The 12,929-nt window shown below is 50.2% G+C and overlaps 1 protein-coding gene across 3 annotated transcripts in view; it reads right to left on the reverse strand.

Annotated features, from left to right (window-relative positions):
• Positions 1-489: 489 nt before the first annotated feature.
• Slc44a2 (solute carrier family 44 member 2 (CTL2 blood group)) overlaps positions 490-12,929 on the reverse strand; it is a 31,832-nt gene continuing 19,392 nt past the window's right edge. Inside the window, exons 2-22 of one of the 3 annotated variants that reach the window (XM_027955266.3) lie at positions 12,389-12,437; positions 10,241-10,314; positions 10,046-10,130; positions 9,167-9,251; positions 8,921-9,031; positions 8,774-8,834; positions 8,562-8,685; positions 8,372-8,455; positions 8,168-8,280; positions 6,863-6,994; positions 6,678-6,777; positions 6,499-6,591; positions 6,266-6,350; positions 5,509-5,771; positions 5,342-5,436; positions 4,850-4,953; positions 4,683-4,756; positions 4,524-4,594; positions 4,273-4,361; positions 2,687-2,771; positions 490-1,874 (exon numbers count right to left, since the gene is read on the reverse strand). In XM_027955266.3, coding sequence (XP_027811067.1) covers positions 1,768-1,874; positions 2,687-2,771; positions 4,273-4,361; positions 4,524-4,594; positions 4,683-4,756; positions 4,850-4,953; positions 5,342-5,436; positions 5,509-5,771; positions 6,266-6,350; positions 6,499-6,591; positions 6,678-6,777; positions 6,863-6,994; positions 8,168-8,280; positions 8,372-8,455; positions 8,562-8,685; positions 8,774-8,834; positions 8,921-9,031; positions 9,167-9,251; positions 10,046-10,130; positions 10,241-10,314; positions 12,389-12,437 — 2,084 coding nt within the window. In that variant the 3' untranslated portion in view covers positions 490-1,767. The other 2 variants (XM_027955264.3, XM_027955267.2) reach the window with 2 other exon arrangements.

A 12,929-nucleotide genomic window follows, 5' to 3' on the forward strand; every position in this document is an offset into this window, starting at 1 on the left:
AAAGAAGGGGAAAAGGAAATAAGGAAGGGAAAAAGGAAAAATAACTAAATTCCAGGGGAGGGAAATGAATATCCTAACCTTGTAGAGCAGATGGCCTGGAGACAATGACAACAGCTGGCACCAGGGGGCAGCAGCAAGCCTTCAGGGAGCAAGACAGATCAAAAGCGGCTGGGCTAGACTATGGGGCCTCAGGTGAGGTGCACTGGGACAAAGATCTGAGGGATGTGCTCAGGACTGGTGACTGAAGAGGTGGACAGGAGGTGGCTGCCTTGTGCACTCCAGGGATCATAGCAGAAGGGCCATTTTTCAGCCAGCTGCCTCCAGGAGAAACTTGAGCAGCTTCAGTGGAAGAATTTGGGGCAGAGTTCAAGGCCAGCAGACAGTGGGTTTCCTGCCCTTCCTTCTTCCCCAACTTTGAGAATCCCAGAGCACTGGAAGCTGGGGTTCCCCCATCATCCTCTCATTCCCCCCACAAACATGCCAAGCCCAGACCTGTACAATAGGCACTTTATTAGTGGTTGGAATGCAATTAACAGATGCATAGAGCTGGGCAGACAGGAAGGGGATGGCAGGTGGCAGGCACAGAGATGGGAGACCACAGGCTGGGAATCCTCCCTCTCTGGGATCCTGATGGATAGTGCTGATGGTGCCCATGAGTGAAGGCATGAAGTGGGGGTAGGGGTTGCTGGGTTTGTGGTGGGCAAAGGGGGAACCAGACAACCGGGTCCCCTGAGTTCAACAGTTTGGCAAAAGGATCCCCAAGGTAGGCGAGTAGGCAGAGGGCCCTGTTAGCCCAGGGCACCTGCCCCACCCACCCCTGTCCCCTGAAAACCATCCCTTAGGTGGATTCAGTTTCTTTTCTCTCTTACAAAGAGAGCAGTGTCAATAACTGGCAAAGGAGGGCAGGAGGCATCGGGTCCAATTCTCCAGCCAGGCAACAGGCCAGCAGGTTTCCATTAAGCAATCATTAGCATCTCCTTTGGCGGGCTCTGGTGGTCAAGCCTACTTCCTGCTGCCACTCCCAACATCTGGCCCCATCTCCTCTCATCAAGGGCTCTCCTCAATGAGTCCCCCGCAATATGGCCTCTCTAGTAGGGACTTAGTTACTGCAAGCACACACTCCCAGCCCAGCCACACCCAGTAGGGGGTGGGGACAAATGAAGGCACTCCCTGGCAGCTCCATCCCAGCTGTGGAGACAGATGGAATAAAAGCTAATAGACCCTTTAATGCATGTCCAAGTTAAAAAATAATAATAAAGAAATGCATCCGGCGGCCCTTGAGCCAACTGTTCAGCCGTGGAGATGGGTTTCAGTCCTGGCTAGAGAGGCAGGGGGAACTTGGAACTCAAGTTCAGCACAGCCGCTGCTCTCTCATATACAATCTCAGTCCTTCCCATTGTTCTCCCACTGTGGTCTAAGAAGAGGACAGGAAGCATGAAGGAGCTGGCAGAAGTCTGGCCACCTCCCATCCCAGGCATCAAGAGGCTACACCGGATTTGTCCCCATCCAGGTCAGTGAGAGCTAAAGTGACTCATTTCATCTCAGTCTTGCAGGGCTGCTGTGGAAACTCCGAGCACCCCTTGGCATAGGGAAGAGATACCCCAAATCCTCCAGGTCCCCAGAAACTGGCAGTAACTAGATCATGAAGAGGGGGCAGAGAGGCAGTGACAGGACTTCAGGCAACTCCGATGGGCTGGGGGTACTGACCCAAGCCGCCGACCAAGCACCCAGTTGGAGGGCTCTGGAGAGGCAGGGGAGGCCGGACCTTTAGGACTCTGCCACTTTCTTGTTGGTCTTGTTCAAGAGCTTCTTGAGAGCGGAAGACATGAAGTAAGGCCTCTCAGCTGACCCATCGTTTCTCTCCAGATCCTCCACTGCAGAGAGAGGCCCCAGAGCAGGTGGCATGAGAGAGAGTCCACAGGCAGGGGCCTCGGGGACAGGGTGAGGGGATGAGGGCCATAGAGAAGCCTCAGAGGGTTAGAAAGCAAGACACACTAGGACCAGAGGGGCAGTCTGTTGTGGGCTTGGGAAGGGACCACATGATCCCACACTCCCAGGCAAGGGAGCCCCCCCACATGCACCTCCCCCAGCCTACGGGGAGGACACCTGGCTCCCAGGCGTCTCCCTCACTCTCTACTCCTCGACTTCCTCCTGCTTGCCCTCCTCCGCACTCCCCTTTAACAGGATGTCTCTCAGCTCGGGCGACATGAAGTAGGGTCGCTCCTGAGAGCCGTCATTCCTCTCAAGGTCCTCACCTGGGCCCCCCAGGAACCGGCGGGGGAAAATGGGGTAGTCAGGAAAGGAGGGGGAAAGGGAGGCAGGGGAAGAACAGGGAAGCCAGCAGGCATGGAGGAGAGGAAGAGAAAAGAAAAAAAAAAAAAAACAGACAGACGGAGAGACCAGAGTTAGTGGCAGCCATAGATCCACCCCCAACAAAGCCAGAAATCCAGAGCTGAGGACCCAGGGGCAGAGGGTTCCAGCTGTAGCCCAGGTTGGGGGACCACGGGATGGAGCAGCTCCGTGCAGTGAGTAAGCCAGGAAGGCATGCTAGGGCCCCAGGACAAGGGACAACCTGGGGAAGCGGAGGGCACTGAACACTGATGTGTGCCCACTGGAGGGAGATGGCATGACCCACGGGAAGGAGGGATTTGGGGCCCCATGAGGGCTGGGGTGAGAGGTCACTCACAGAAGCAGAGGAATAACGTATCCACACACATGCCGTAGACGCTGAAGAAACCATGGGCAATCAAGTAGGACCCAACAATCACCGTCTGGGGGAGGGGAGATGGCTTGTTTCTGCCCCAGCTCTTGCCCAGAACAAGCCCCACCCACCAAGTCCTTCCTAGACTGCCATCGTGTCAATCCCCTGTTGATAAGCCCTCTTTGGAATAACAACTTCTCACCACTGCTGACAGGATCCCAGGGCCCAGGCTGCTGTCCTGACTTAAGTGTAATTCATGCCTCATCATCTTTCTGCTTTCAGCTTAAATAGCAAGTCCTCAAGTACCACCTACTCCAGAAGTTGCCTCCAACACCTAGACCCTGTTTTGGGCTCTCCTGGCATTATGCACCCTACCTCAGGCCTGCATTCAGCTTCAATTTCATACATGTTTTTAGGGAATTATAGGTTTAATAACTACTAGACTGTATGGGTGTATTTATTGCTATATCCCTAGCAATTTGGAGACTCCTAGGGCCTTGGGAGTCCGATAAACATTTGTTGACTGAAGTTGACTTTAGAGAGATTAAAAACTTTGCCCAGTTACTCACCCTAGAATTAACAAATACAGGAAATAAGATTAAAAAAAAAAAAAAATCTAGGTCACTGGGCCCCAAGGCCTGTACTGCTCTTGGGATGGAGACTCAACCCTTCCAACCCTGTCAACTCCTTATCCTCCTCTCTAGCTCCTTACTCTCACATCAACACACTGGTCTCCTCGCTGCTCCTGGTGCAGGGTCCTGTCTCAGGGCCTCTGTACTTGCTGTTCTCTCTGCCTGGCAGTCACCTACAGCTTCAGATCTCAGATTCAGTATCATTTGCATGAAGTCACCTGGACCCCTTGACCTACCCAGATCCTTCGCCTCAGACCCTAATGATTCCCTATAGTGTGTAAATATGCCGACAACATGTCCCAGATGGCAATTTACACTCACCAATATCATTCTCTTCTTTTTTTTTTTTTTTTTTTTAAGGTTCTGGTGACCAAACCCCAGGTCTTGATCATGCCAGGTAAGCACTCTACCCCTGAGCTAAATCCCCAGCCCCTTTTTTTCATTTTTGAAACAGGGTCTCACTAAGTTGCATAGAGCCTTGCTAATTTGCTGAGGCTGGCCTTGAACTTTTAATCCTTCTGCCTCCGCCTCCTGAGTCACTGGGAATACAGGCCTAGGCCACCTCACCTGGCTTGCCAGTACTATTATTGATTGATTGATTGATTGTGTGCCACCAAGCCTGGCCCAATAAGTTCTTTTTTATTATTATTATTTTTTTGTGTGTGTGATGCTGGGGATTGAAGCCAGGGCTTTGTGCATGCAAGGCAAGCACAATACCAACTGAGCTATATCCCCAGCCCCCAATATTAATTCTTAATTAATGTCTGTTTACCTCTAAATTGTAAAGCCTCTAAAGGAAAGGACATCTACAAAAATGTTTATGGGCTGAATAAATATTCAGTCCATCTGACTTTCATCCACATCTGTCCAAAGGAGGCCAAGCATGTCCCAACACCTCCTTATCCCCAGACTTCTATCTGTCCCCAAAGATCTCCATACCAGTATTGGGACCCAGTAATAATTGAGAGGTGGTGCTGTATCTTGCACGATCCTGATACGATGGGTGAAGAAGAAGAAAGCAAGGATTCCTGGAGGTAGGGGAAAGAACACAAAGATGGTTGAGAGTTCTGGCTATAGGAAAAGAGCTCCCCAAGGTGACATTTATCATAGAAGAGATGGAGCATGATGGCATTTCACAAGTCACTCCCAACAGGCTGCCATACTATGACAGGTGGGGTAGTGGCACTCACCCACACTGCCCACGATCAGAAGTTTGCCCAACAGGAAGAGGAAGTCGGTAACTTTGTCTAGGACGGCCACTCTGCAGGGAACAGTGAGGGGCAGATGTGAATATTGGCTCAAGGACTGGGGAGAGAGGGAAGCAACAGGAGGGAGGTGTCTTCCCTGACCTGATGATGTTTCTCATGAGCAGGAAGAAGGCATTCCTAGCTGAGGTGCAGAAGTTGGTGCCGTAGATGGCGATCTGGAAGGGAGGAGGAAGGATCAGGCCCACTGGGTAGGGAACTCACCAGGCAGGAACTGGTGAGTTCATTCTCCGACGGTCTGGGCCACTCACCATGATGTAGGCATTCCTGTTGAGGAATTTGATGAACTTCTCCAGGCACCAAAAGCAACACTTGAGACAGGTCATGAGAAACTTGGCAAACTTGTTCTCCGCAGCTGGAAGAGAAAGAAAGGGATGCAAAAGTGGATAGAAATTCAAGAGTCCTTGGCCCCGCAATAATGAATGAGCCAATTGTAAAGCTCTTTAGCCCCGCCCCCAAGACACTCAATCTCTGAACACACACTGCTGCACAGGCCCCGCCCCCAAGCCCAAGCAGAAGCCTCATCCCGCCCTCCTTGCTGGAGCCAATGGTGGCTCAGGCCTCTTGGACCCACCCCTCGGGAACCAATCACGTCAGCCCCTCAGCTCCCCACCCCAACAGGCACAAGCCAATTATGTTCCCATCCCTTTTTTTTCACCCACCACCAAGCAAGAAGGAATCCCCAGATCTTCACATAGTCCCGCCCCCAGCAAGAGACAATAACAGCTGTGGCGGGACCACACCTTTCAGGCGCTGATCCAAATACTCAAGCATCACTCGGATGATCTGCACAATGGCCAGAATGAGGGCACCAAAGGCCAAGGATCCTGTGTGGTACCTGTGGGCAAAGGAGATGGTCAGCAGCTGGCCAGAACACCTCCACCCCAATCCATCCCCAGCCCTGAACTACCTGAGTGCCCGGCCAAAGGCAGAGAAGAGCGGGAAGGCTGGCAGGTCGTCTGGCTTGCGCATGGCCCAGTAGTAGGAGGCAAATGCCCCAGCCAGTGTGACCTGGCCCAGCGCCAGCACGAAGTTGGCCAACCAAAAGAACATGAAGGCATTGAAGATCTGCAGGCCCAGCAGCGCGCGGTGGTAGCCCGACTCACCGCCATAGAAGGCGAACTGGCAATGCGCGTTGGGGCATAGGCGGGATTCATTGGAGGAAGGGAAGGTCTGGGAGAGGGACACAAGACCAAGTCAAAATACAGGGGCCAGGAGTTCAGTTGGGCTCCGGGCATCACTGAGTGGCCAGTCAGGTTAGACCATAGGATAAGACAGAAGTCATGAGGATCAAAGTGCCATCAAGGAATTGGAGTTCATGTTAGGGGCTGGTGGAACACAAGAAGTGGTTCTAAAAACAAGAACAGTCATCATAGTGGTCGAGAAAAGGGTGCAGGCACAAGACATGAAGTGAAGGGGGAACAAGATGTGTAGTTCAGCACCCAAAATGGGGGAAAGGCCAAGTGTATCACTTCCCAGTTTGTTCAGAAAAGTTGCCAGGTCCAGGCTTGGGGGGTCTCTTCAACTCCATGTCACTGATACCCAGTACAGTGCAAACAGCAGGTGCCAAATGTCTGCCATATGATCTCCAAGTAGGGATGAGAGGTTTCAAAATGTCTGAGAGCTGCTGGGGCGATACCTGCCCTCCCTACCCGGGGAACACCCACCTCAGGGTTGCAGGTTTTCCCAGCTAGTGAGCAGGTGGCATCATCCAAAATCTTATAGACAGCTTCATTAGAAGTGGACAGGAAGCTAGAGGCTCATTAAGGAACTTGAAATCTGGGCCTGGGAACCCTAGGGGCTTATGAGAAAGGATACACACCCCCACCACCACCTCCATCACCACCATGATCCAGCCCTGTCCCCCAGGCTGTCAGAAATAGGGTCTGGAGATGGATACACAGCAGTGCTGGCCCAGTATGCGATGCAAAGACACAGCAGGAAGAAGGTGACCAGAGGGTACAGCAGGGAGCACATAACGTATCCCACAGCCCTGGGGAAGAGCAGAGACAGAGACATCAAGACCTGAAGAGACTTAGGGAAAAACCCAGCCAGGTCCCCTCGTGTGCTGGACCCCACCTGCTGGCTTCTTTGATGAGTGCAATGGCGATGAGAATTCTCTTCCGGAGAAAGATGAGCAGCAAGATGATGACCACTTCAAGAATGCTCAGAATGATCACTGTAAGAGGCAGAGGATGAGCCGTTTGGGCTCCCCACTATCGCCCAGGCTCCACCAGAGGCAGGATTAGGGGGCTTCAACTCACTGAAGGCCATCCAGGTCTGCCGTAAGTGCAAGTATACCCGGAGGTCTGTCTGGAAGCCAAGGTCCACCAGGGAGACATCAGAGCCGGCCTCCCCACGCAGCCGGGCATACTCCATGTAGCAGTGAAATATTCCTGCACAGAATCACCACCTTAGCCCAGCAACTCCATTGTGTAGATATACCACATTTTCTTTTTCTTTTCCTTTTTCTGGTACCAGGAATTGAACCCAGGGGCGCTTAACCACTAAGCCACATCCCCACCCATCCCCCTTTTCTTTATTTTTAATTTTGAAACAGGGTCTCACTAAGTTGCTCAGGGCCTAAGTTGCTGAGGCTGGCCTTGAACTTGTGATCTTGGTGCCTTGCCTGTACCCCTTAAGTCTTTGTAAAACAAAATTGTAGGACAAGGGTGCAGCGTGGTGGTAGAATGCTTTCCTGGCATGGACAAGGTCCTTGGTTCCATCCCCAGCACCGCAAAAAATAAATTATAAATAAAAATGTAAGTACAGTTATTAAGAACAAATCAAGTCACCTAAAATGCCAGCACCCAACCAGAAACCACTATTAACCTGAACATTTGGATACTGTGTCCTCAGATGGGAGGACACACCAAGCAAGTTGAAGTGAAGCATCAGCATATGAAGCACTGGTTTGGGAGTGAAGCCTCCAAATTCCAAAGTCCTGCTCTAAACAAGCCCTTCCCCTGATTTTATCCTCACATTGTCTCCTTCTCATTAAGCCTCCAAACTAGTAAATACTAATTATCCCCATAACACGAAGAAAGAAATTGAGGCACAGTGAGGCTTAGTCACTTGCCCAAGGACACAGAACTAGGAAGTGACAGAGCAAGAATTTGATCCCCTGCTAGTGTAGGTACCCCTTTCCCTGGTGCTAAAAAGCCTTCTTGAGAATGTCTTTTGGTGTTGATAAAATGCTGACCTAGGTCCTAGTTTGGAAAGCTACAAATAGCCAGAGATTTGGGGGATATTTGTTTGTTTTGAGCAGTCCTGGGGAAGAAATCCAGGGCTTTGGCCATGCTAGGCAGGTGCTCTAACACTGAGCTGCAACCCCAGCCCTTAGTCTGGTTTTTGTTTGTGGAACTGGGGACTGAACACAAGGGGACTGCACATGCTAACAAGTACTCTACCAAAGAGCCACATCCCCAGTGCCAGAGAGCTGGATTGAACCCATCCCCTATTGGGGGCACCGAAGTTGTTTTCAACTGGCAGCTCTTATAAACAGGTCAAAGGGCATGGGCATTCTGTAGACTGTAGGCAAGGGTGGATACAGAGGGGGAGAGACACACCATAGCCCAGCACCAGAATCACCATGACGATCATCACCCAGACCATAATGCCAGCCAAGAAGCGCAGCAGGATGATGAAAAGGAGGCTCAGCACCATGGCGATGACCAGGCCTCTGGGGGATAAAATAGGGACATTAGAAGATCCTATCCTACAAGAGCCTCGGATGGGGCAGCCAGGGGAGAGCCACCTTCCCTGTAACTCACATGACAATCCAGTACCAAGAGACGGTATAATCTTCAAATATCCGCATGGCCAGCTGTCGTGCCTCCAGAACGACATTGGCCTTTCTGGGGGAAGATAGGAGAGGCTCAGGACAGACACCCCTCCTGGCCCAGGGTATGCCCTCTCCCAGCCAGGGCAGTATGACACTAATGTGGGGGCCTCAATCCTCACTTGGCACCCTCCACCAGTTCTGTGATGTTCTTCCGAGAGCCGTGCCCATCTTCATAGGTCGTCTCGTTGCCCACCATGAGGACCCCTTTGTGAGCATGGATGGCTGGGAAGCATCGCCGGGCCACTGGAGGCAACAGGGGACAAGAGCTGTCAGGCTGAGCCCTGCAGACCTTCCCCCACCCCAGCCTGGCCTTATGGAACTCCAGACTAACAGGGTTTGCTGGGGGTGAGAACAGCAGGGCAGTCACCATCTCGAAGCACTTCTGCCACACCCTGCCAAGAGAAAGAGGGAAGAGGCAATCCCCCAGGCTGGCACCACTAGATGCATGCCTGAGCGCCCAGGGCAGCTTCCTGCTCACCTTATTGTTCTGGAAGCCAGGAACACAGAACTGCTTGTAGTACTCGAAGTCCCGACTATTTCGGGCACTCAGGAAGGTGAGGTAGCGGTCGGGGCATTTCTCCACACAGATCTGGGGGCAGAAAGACGAGAGCAGACTCAGTCAAGACAGACAGCAGATCCCCACTTAGGGACCAGGTTCCACCCCACATTTATGGGGCACAGAAAGTGAACAGGAGAGCAAAGCGGAGAGGTGGGGACAAGTTACCTGTGGGGTGGGACACTGGAATTCCAGCAGGACCAGGGGGCTGGCACACTTCACAATGTTGAAGTAGAACAGGAAGGGTTTGTTCCTAGGATTGGAGAAAGGAGAATAGAAATAAATAGTCAAGGCTTCTCAACCCCCCCACACACATAAAAATCTTTATGAAAACAACCAATGAAAACCAGAAGCCAGGCCTCTGTCGTCCCAACGACTTGGGGTACTGGGCAGGAGGATGGAAAGTTCAAGTTCAGCCTGGGCAACTTAGCAAGATTCTATCTCAAGATAAAAATGAAAAAGGACTAGAGATGTGGCTCAGTGGTAGAGAGTCCTTGGGTTCAATCCTCCGTAAAAACAAATGAACAAAAATAAAATCTCGCAGCAGTTGTTCCATGACAGACACTATCCAAACTCTGTTCAGGTCGTAGATCGTCAAACTCAAAACAGAAGAAAAGGAGGCTCAGAGGCCGAGGGCATGGCTCTGTGGTAGATGGTGCAAACTTGAAGCCTTGGCTGGGTCCCCACCACTTGCACATGCAAAAAAAAGGAATAAGTAGAGACTTGCCTTTCTTGTTGTCTAAACAGCACGGTACACTAACGTTTATGTAGCATTTATATTGTATTGTGCACTCGAAATCATCTTACATGATGAGAGGTGCTGAAGTCTACTGAAGGATGTGCCTTGATCCTGAGCAAATACTATTCCCTTTATTGAGAGACTGGAGCGTCCAATCATTTTGCAGGGGGTCCTGGAAGAAACCACCCTTGGGTGCTGAGGGACGACTGTACTTGTGGACTGGATTAATAATGGACTGGACAGGGAAAGCCCAGAACCACCCCCTGTTCTTATGAAGCCCTTCTGCCCACCAGGGGAAGCCCACTCACGCATTTTTTGTGCCTTTCTGCCCGCAGAACTCCCCACGGCTGTCAGTAGGATAGATCACCTTTCGAGGGTCCCCATGGGTCCAAGCTGTGGAGGGATTCAGCCACCTTTGAGCAGCAGCCCTCCCCCTGCCCCAGAGGCTGCACTGTCCCCTCCCACCCTAGAACCCACCTTCTCCTAAGGGCTCCTCTACTCACCTATGATGCCCACGGCCACATAACCCACAATGGCCAGAAGAAGCAGCACACAGCAGATGACATCCGTGCAACCCCTGGAACAGAGGGAGAGTGTCAGGGCAAGGGTCCATTGGCCCTTATATACCTGTTTCCATGCATAATATACATTTTCCTGAGTAGCTTGAATGCTGTGCCAAAGGGTATATGCATTTTACATTTTGATATCTAAATGCTGTGCTGTCCTCGAAAGAGGGTTATGACAGGAATGTGAAGCTCTCTCGTGCTTCAGTGTTCATTTCCCCACATCATTTCCTTTTTCTTCTTTCGGTACTGGGAATTGAACACAGGGACACTTTACCACTGAGTCACATCTCCAGTCCTTTTTATCTTTTATTTTATATTTTGAGACAGGGTCTCACTAAATTGTTTAGGGTCTCACTAAGTTGCCAAGGCTGGCCTCGAATTTGCCATCCTCCTACCTCAACCTCCTGAGTGGCTAGGATTAGAGGCATATACCACTCCACCTGGTTATTTTACCACATCTTTACCAGCAATTTCTAGTAACATTTTGTCCATGTGTGCAAGGTTTACTGGGAATTTTTTTCCCTAAAATTAAAATTTGGGGGGGCAGTGAGTGTAGCTCAGTGGTAGGGTGATTGCCTAGCATGCCTCTGGCTTTGGGGTCCATCCCCAGCACTGCAAAAAACAAACAAACCAAAACCAAAAAAATTTTTTTAAAGAATTAAGTTTTGGGAACAAAGAGATTTACATTAAGAAAATTTTATATTCCAGTTGGGCACAGTGATGCACACCTGTAATCTCAGAGACTCAGGAGGCTGAGCAGGAGGATCACAAGTTCAAGACCAGCCTAGGCAATTTAGAGAGACCCTGTCATAAAACAGAAAAAGAGTTTGGGGGTGTAACTCAGTAGTAGAGCACCCCTGAGTCCAATCCCTAGTACCAGGAGGTAAAAGAAAATAGAAAATTGGGCTGGGGATGTGGCTCAAGCGGTAGCGCGCTCGCCTGGCATGCGTGCCGCCAGGGTTCGATCCTCAGCACCACATACAAAGATGTTGTATCCGCCGAAAACTAAAAAATAAATATTAAGAATTCTCTCTCTCTCTCTCTAAAAAAAAAAATAGAAACTTCACATTTTCAATTACCTCTCCAAAAAACTGTACCAGCCAGTTATAGATGTATGAATCTGTAGTCCCCACTACCCAGAAGGATCACTTGAGCCTAGGAGTTTAGGCCAGACTGGGGAATATGGCAAGACCCTATCTCAAAAATAAATAAAGACTAGCAGGGCTTGATGGTGCAAACCTGTAATCCCAGCTATTCTGGAGGCTGAGGTAAGAGGATCTCAAATAAAGTCAGTTTGAGCAATTTAGTGAGAAACTGCCTCAAAAGAAAAGATCAGGGCTAGGGATATAGCTCAGTGGTAGAATACTTGCCTAGCCATTTGCAAGATCCCAGGTTGGATACCCAGTATTGCAAAAAATAAATTAATAAATAAAGACTGCACCAATTAATTTCAGAGCAGAATATGTGTCAATCTTTTATCTGTGCTAATCTCTGATGGGGAAATACAATCTGTTATTCTTTTAAATTACATTATTTTATTTTTTCCTGAAGTTGAGCGTTTTTTTCTTAAGTTCATTGTCTACAGTACTTGTCCTGCCAATGATCTGATCCTATCATTTGTTTGTTTTTAAAATCCATTTGCAAAGTTGGAAGTGTAGCTCAATGGAAAAGTTGATCCCCACTACCAAAAAAAAAAAAAAAAAAGGATGGAGAGACAAGAAATCTAGTCAGGTGCAGTGGTGCACATATGTAATCCAGAGACTTGAGGCTGAGGCAGGAGAATCACAAAAAGTTCAAGGCCGCTCTCATCAAAGCAACTTAGTGCGATACTGTCTCAAAACAAAAATAATAATAAAATAAAATAAAAAGAGGTGGAGACATAGCTCAGTAGTAGAGTGCCCCTGGGTTCCAAAAAAAAAAATCTGTAAGGTCTTCTTTGTATATTACAGAAATCAGTCCTTCCATCAGGTTGCAAATATTTATCACCAGTCTACTGGAGAACAGAAGGGAGGAGAGCAGAAACAAGAGTTGGGCCAGTATAAGCAGGAATAGCATCGCCTGCTGCCAGGAATCCAGAGCCCTTACCTGTTGTAAATGGGTCCTTTGAAGGTAGGATCGTACTTCTGGGGAGTTCCTGAAAGTCAACAGGATTAAGCTAGGTAGGTCAGAAAATCTGAACTAAGAACAGGCTGCGAAACCCATTGCCCCAGATGACCGTAGGTGTGCTTTGCGTGGGCAGGAGTAAAATTTAGAACGCTAGTGCAAATTTTTGGCACCACTGTACCTCCAGGCCACCACACCCAAGTCCCCAGTCAGTGCATACCACTGCCCGGGGCGGGAGAGCCCCTCATAGTTACCAGCGAGATTATCAGCCGGCGGCTGACCAGAGGTGGAACACCAGGAAGGGAACCTGGCGGAAAGGGAAGGTTCAAGGTGACATGAGGGCAGGGGGCTTCTGCAGCGGAAGGGGCTACGGAAGCAGGTCCTTAGGGGAAGGGGGGGTTGGAGGCACGAAGGAGAGGCAGCTCTGGACAGAACTGGGGTGAGGGAGGCTGGCAGGGGATGGGGACTCAGGCAGAGATCTGCAATTCCGCTCCAGCCTCTAGTGGTCTTTCCTCCCGTCCCC

The sequence above is a fragment of the Marmota flaviventris genome, chromosome 1 (genome assembly GCF_047511675.1).
Source record: "Marmota flaviventris isolate mMarFla1 chromosome 1, mMarFla1.hap1, whole genome shotgun sequence".
Classification (NCBI taxonomy): domain Eukaryota; kingdom Metazoa; phylum Chordata; class Mammalia; order Rodentia; family Sciuridae; genus Marmota; species Marmota flaviventris.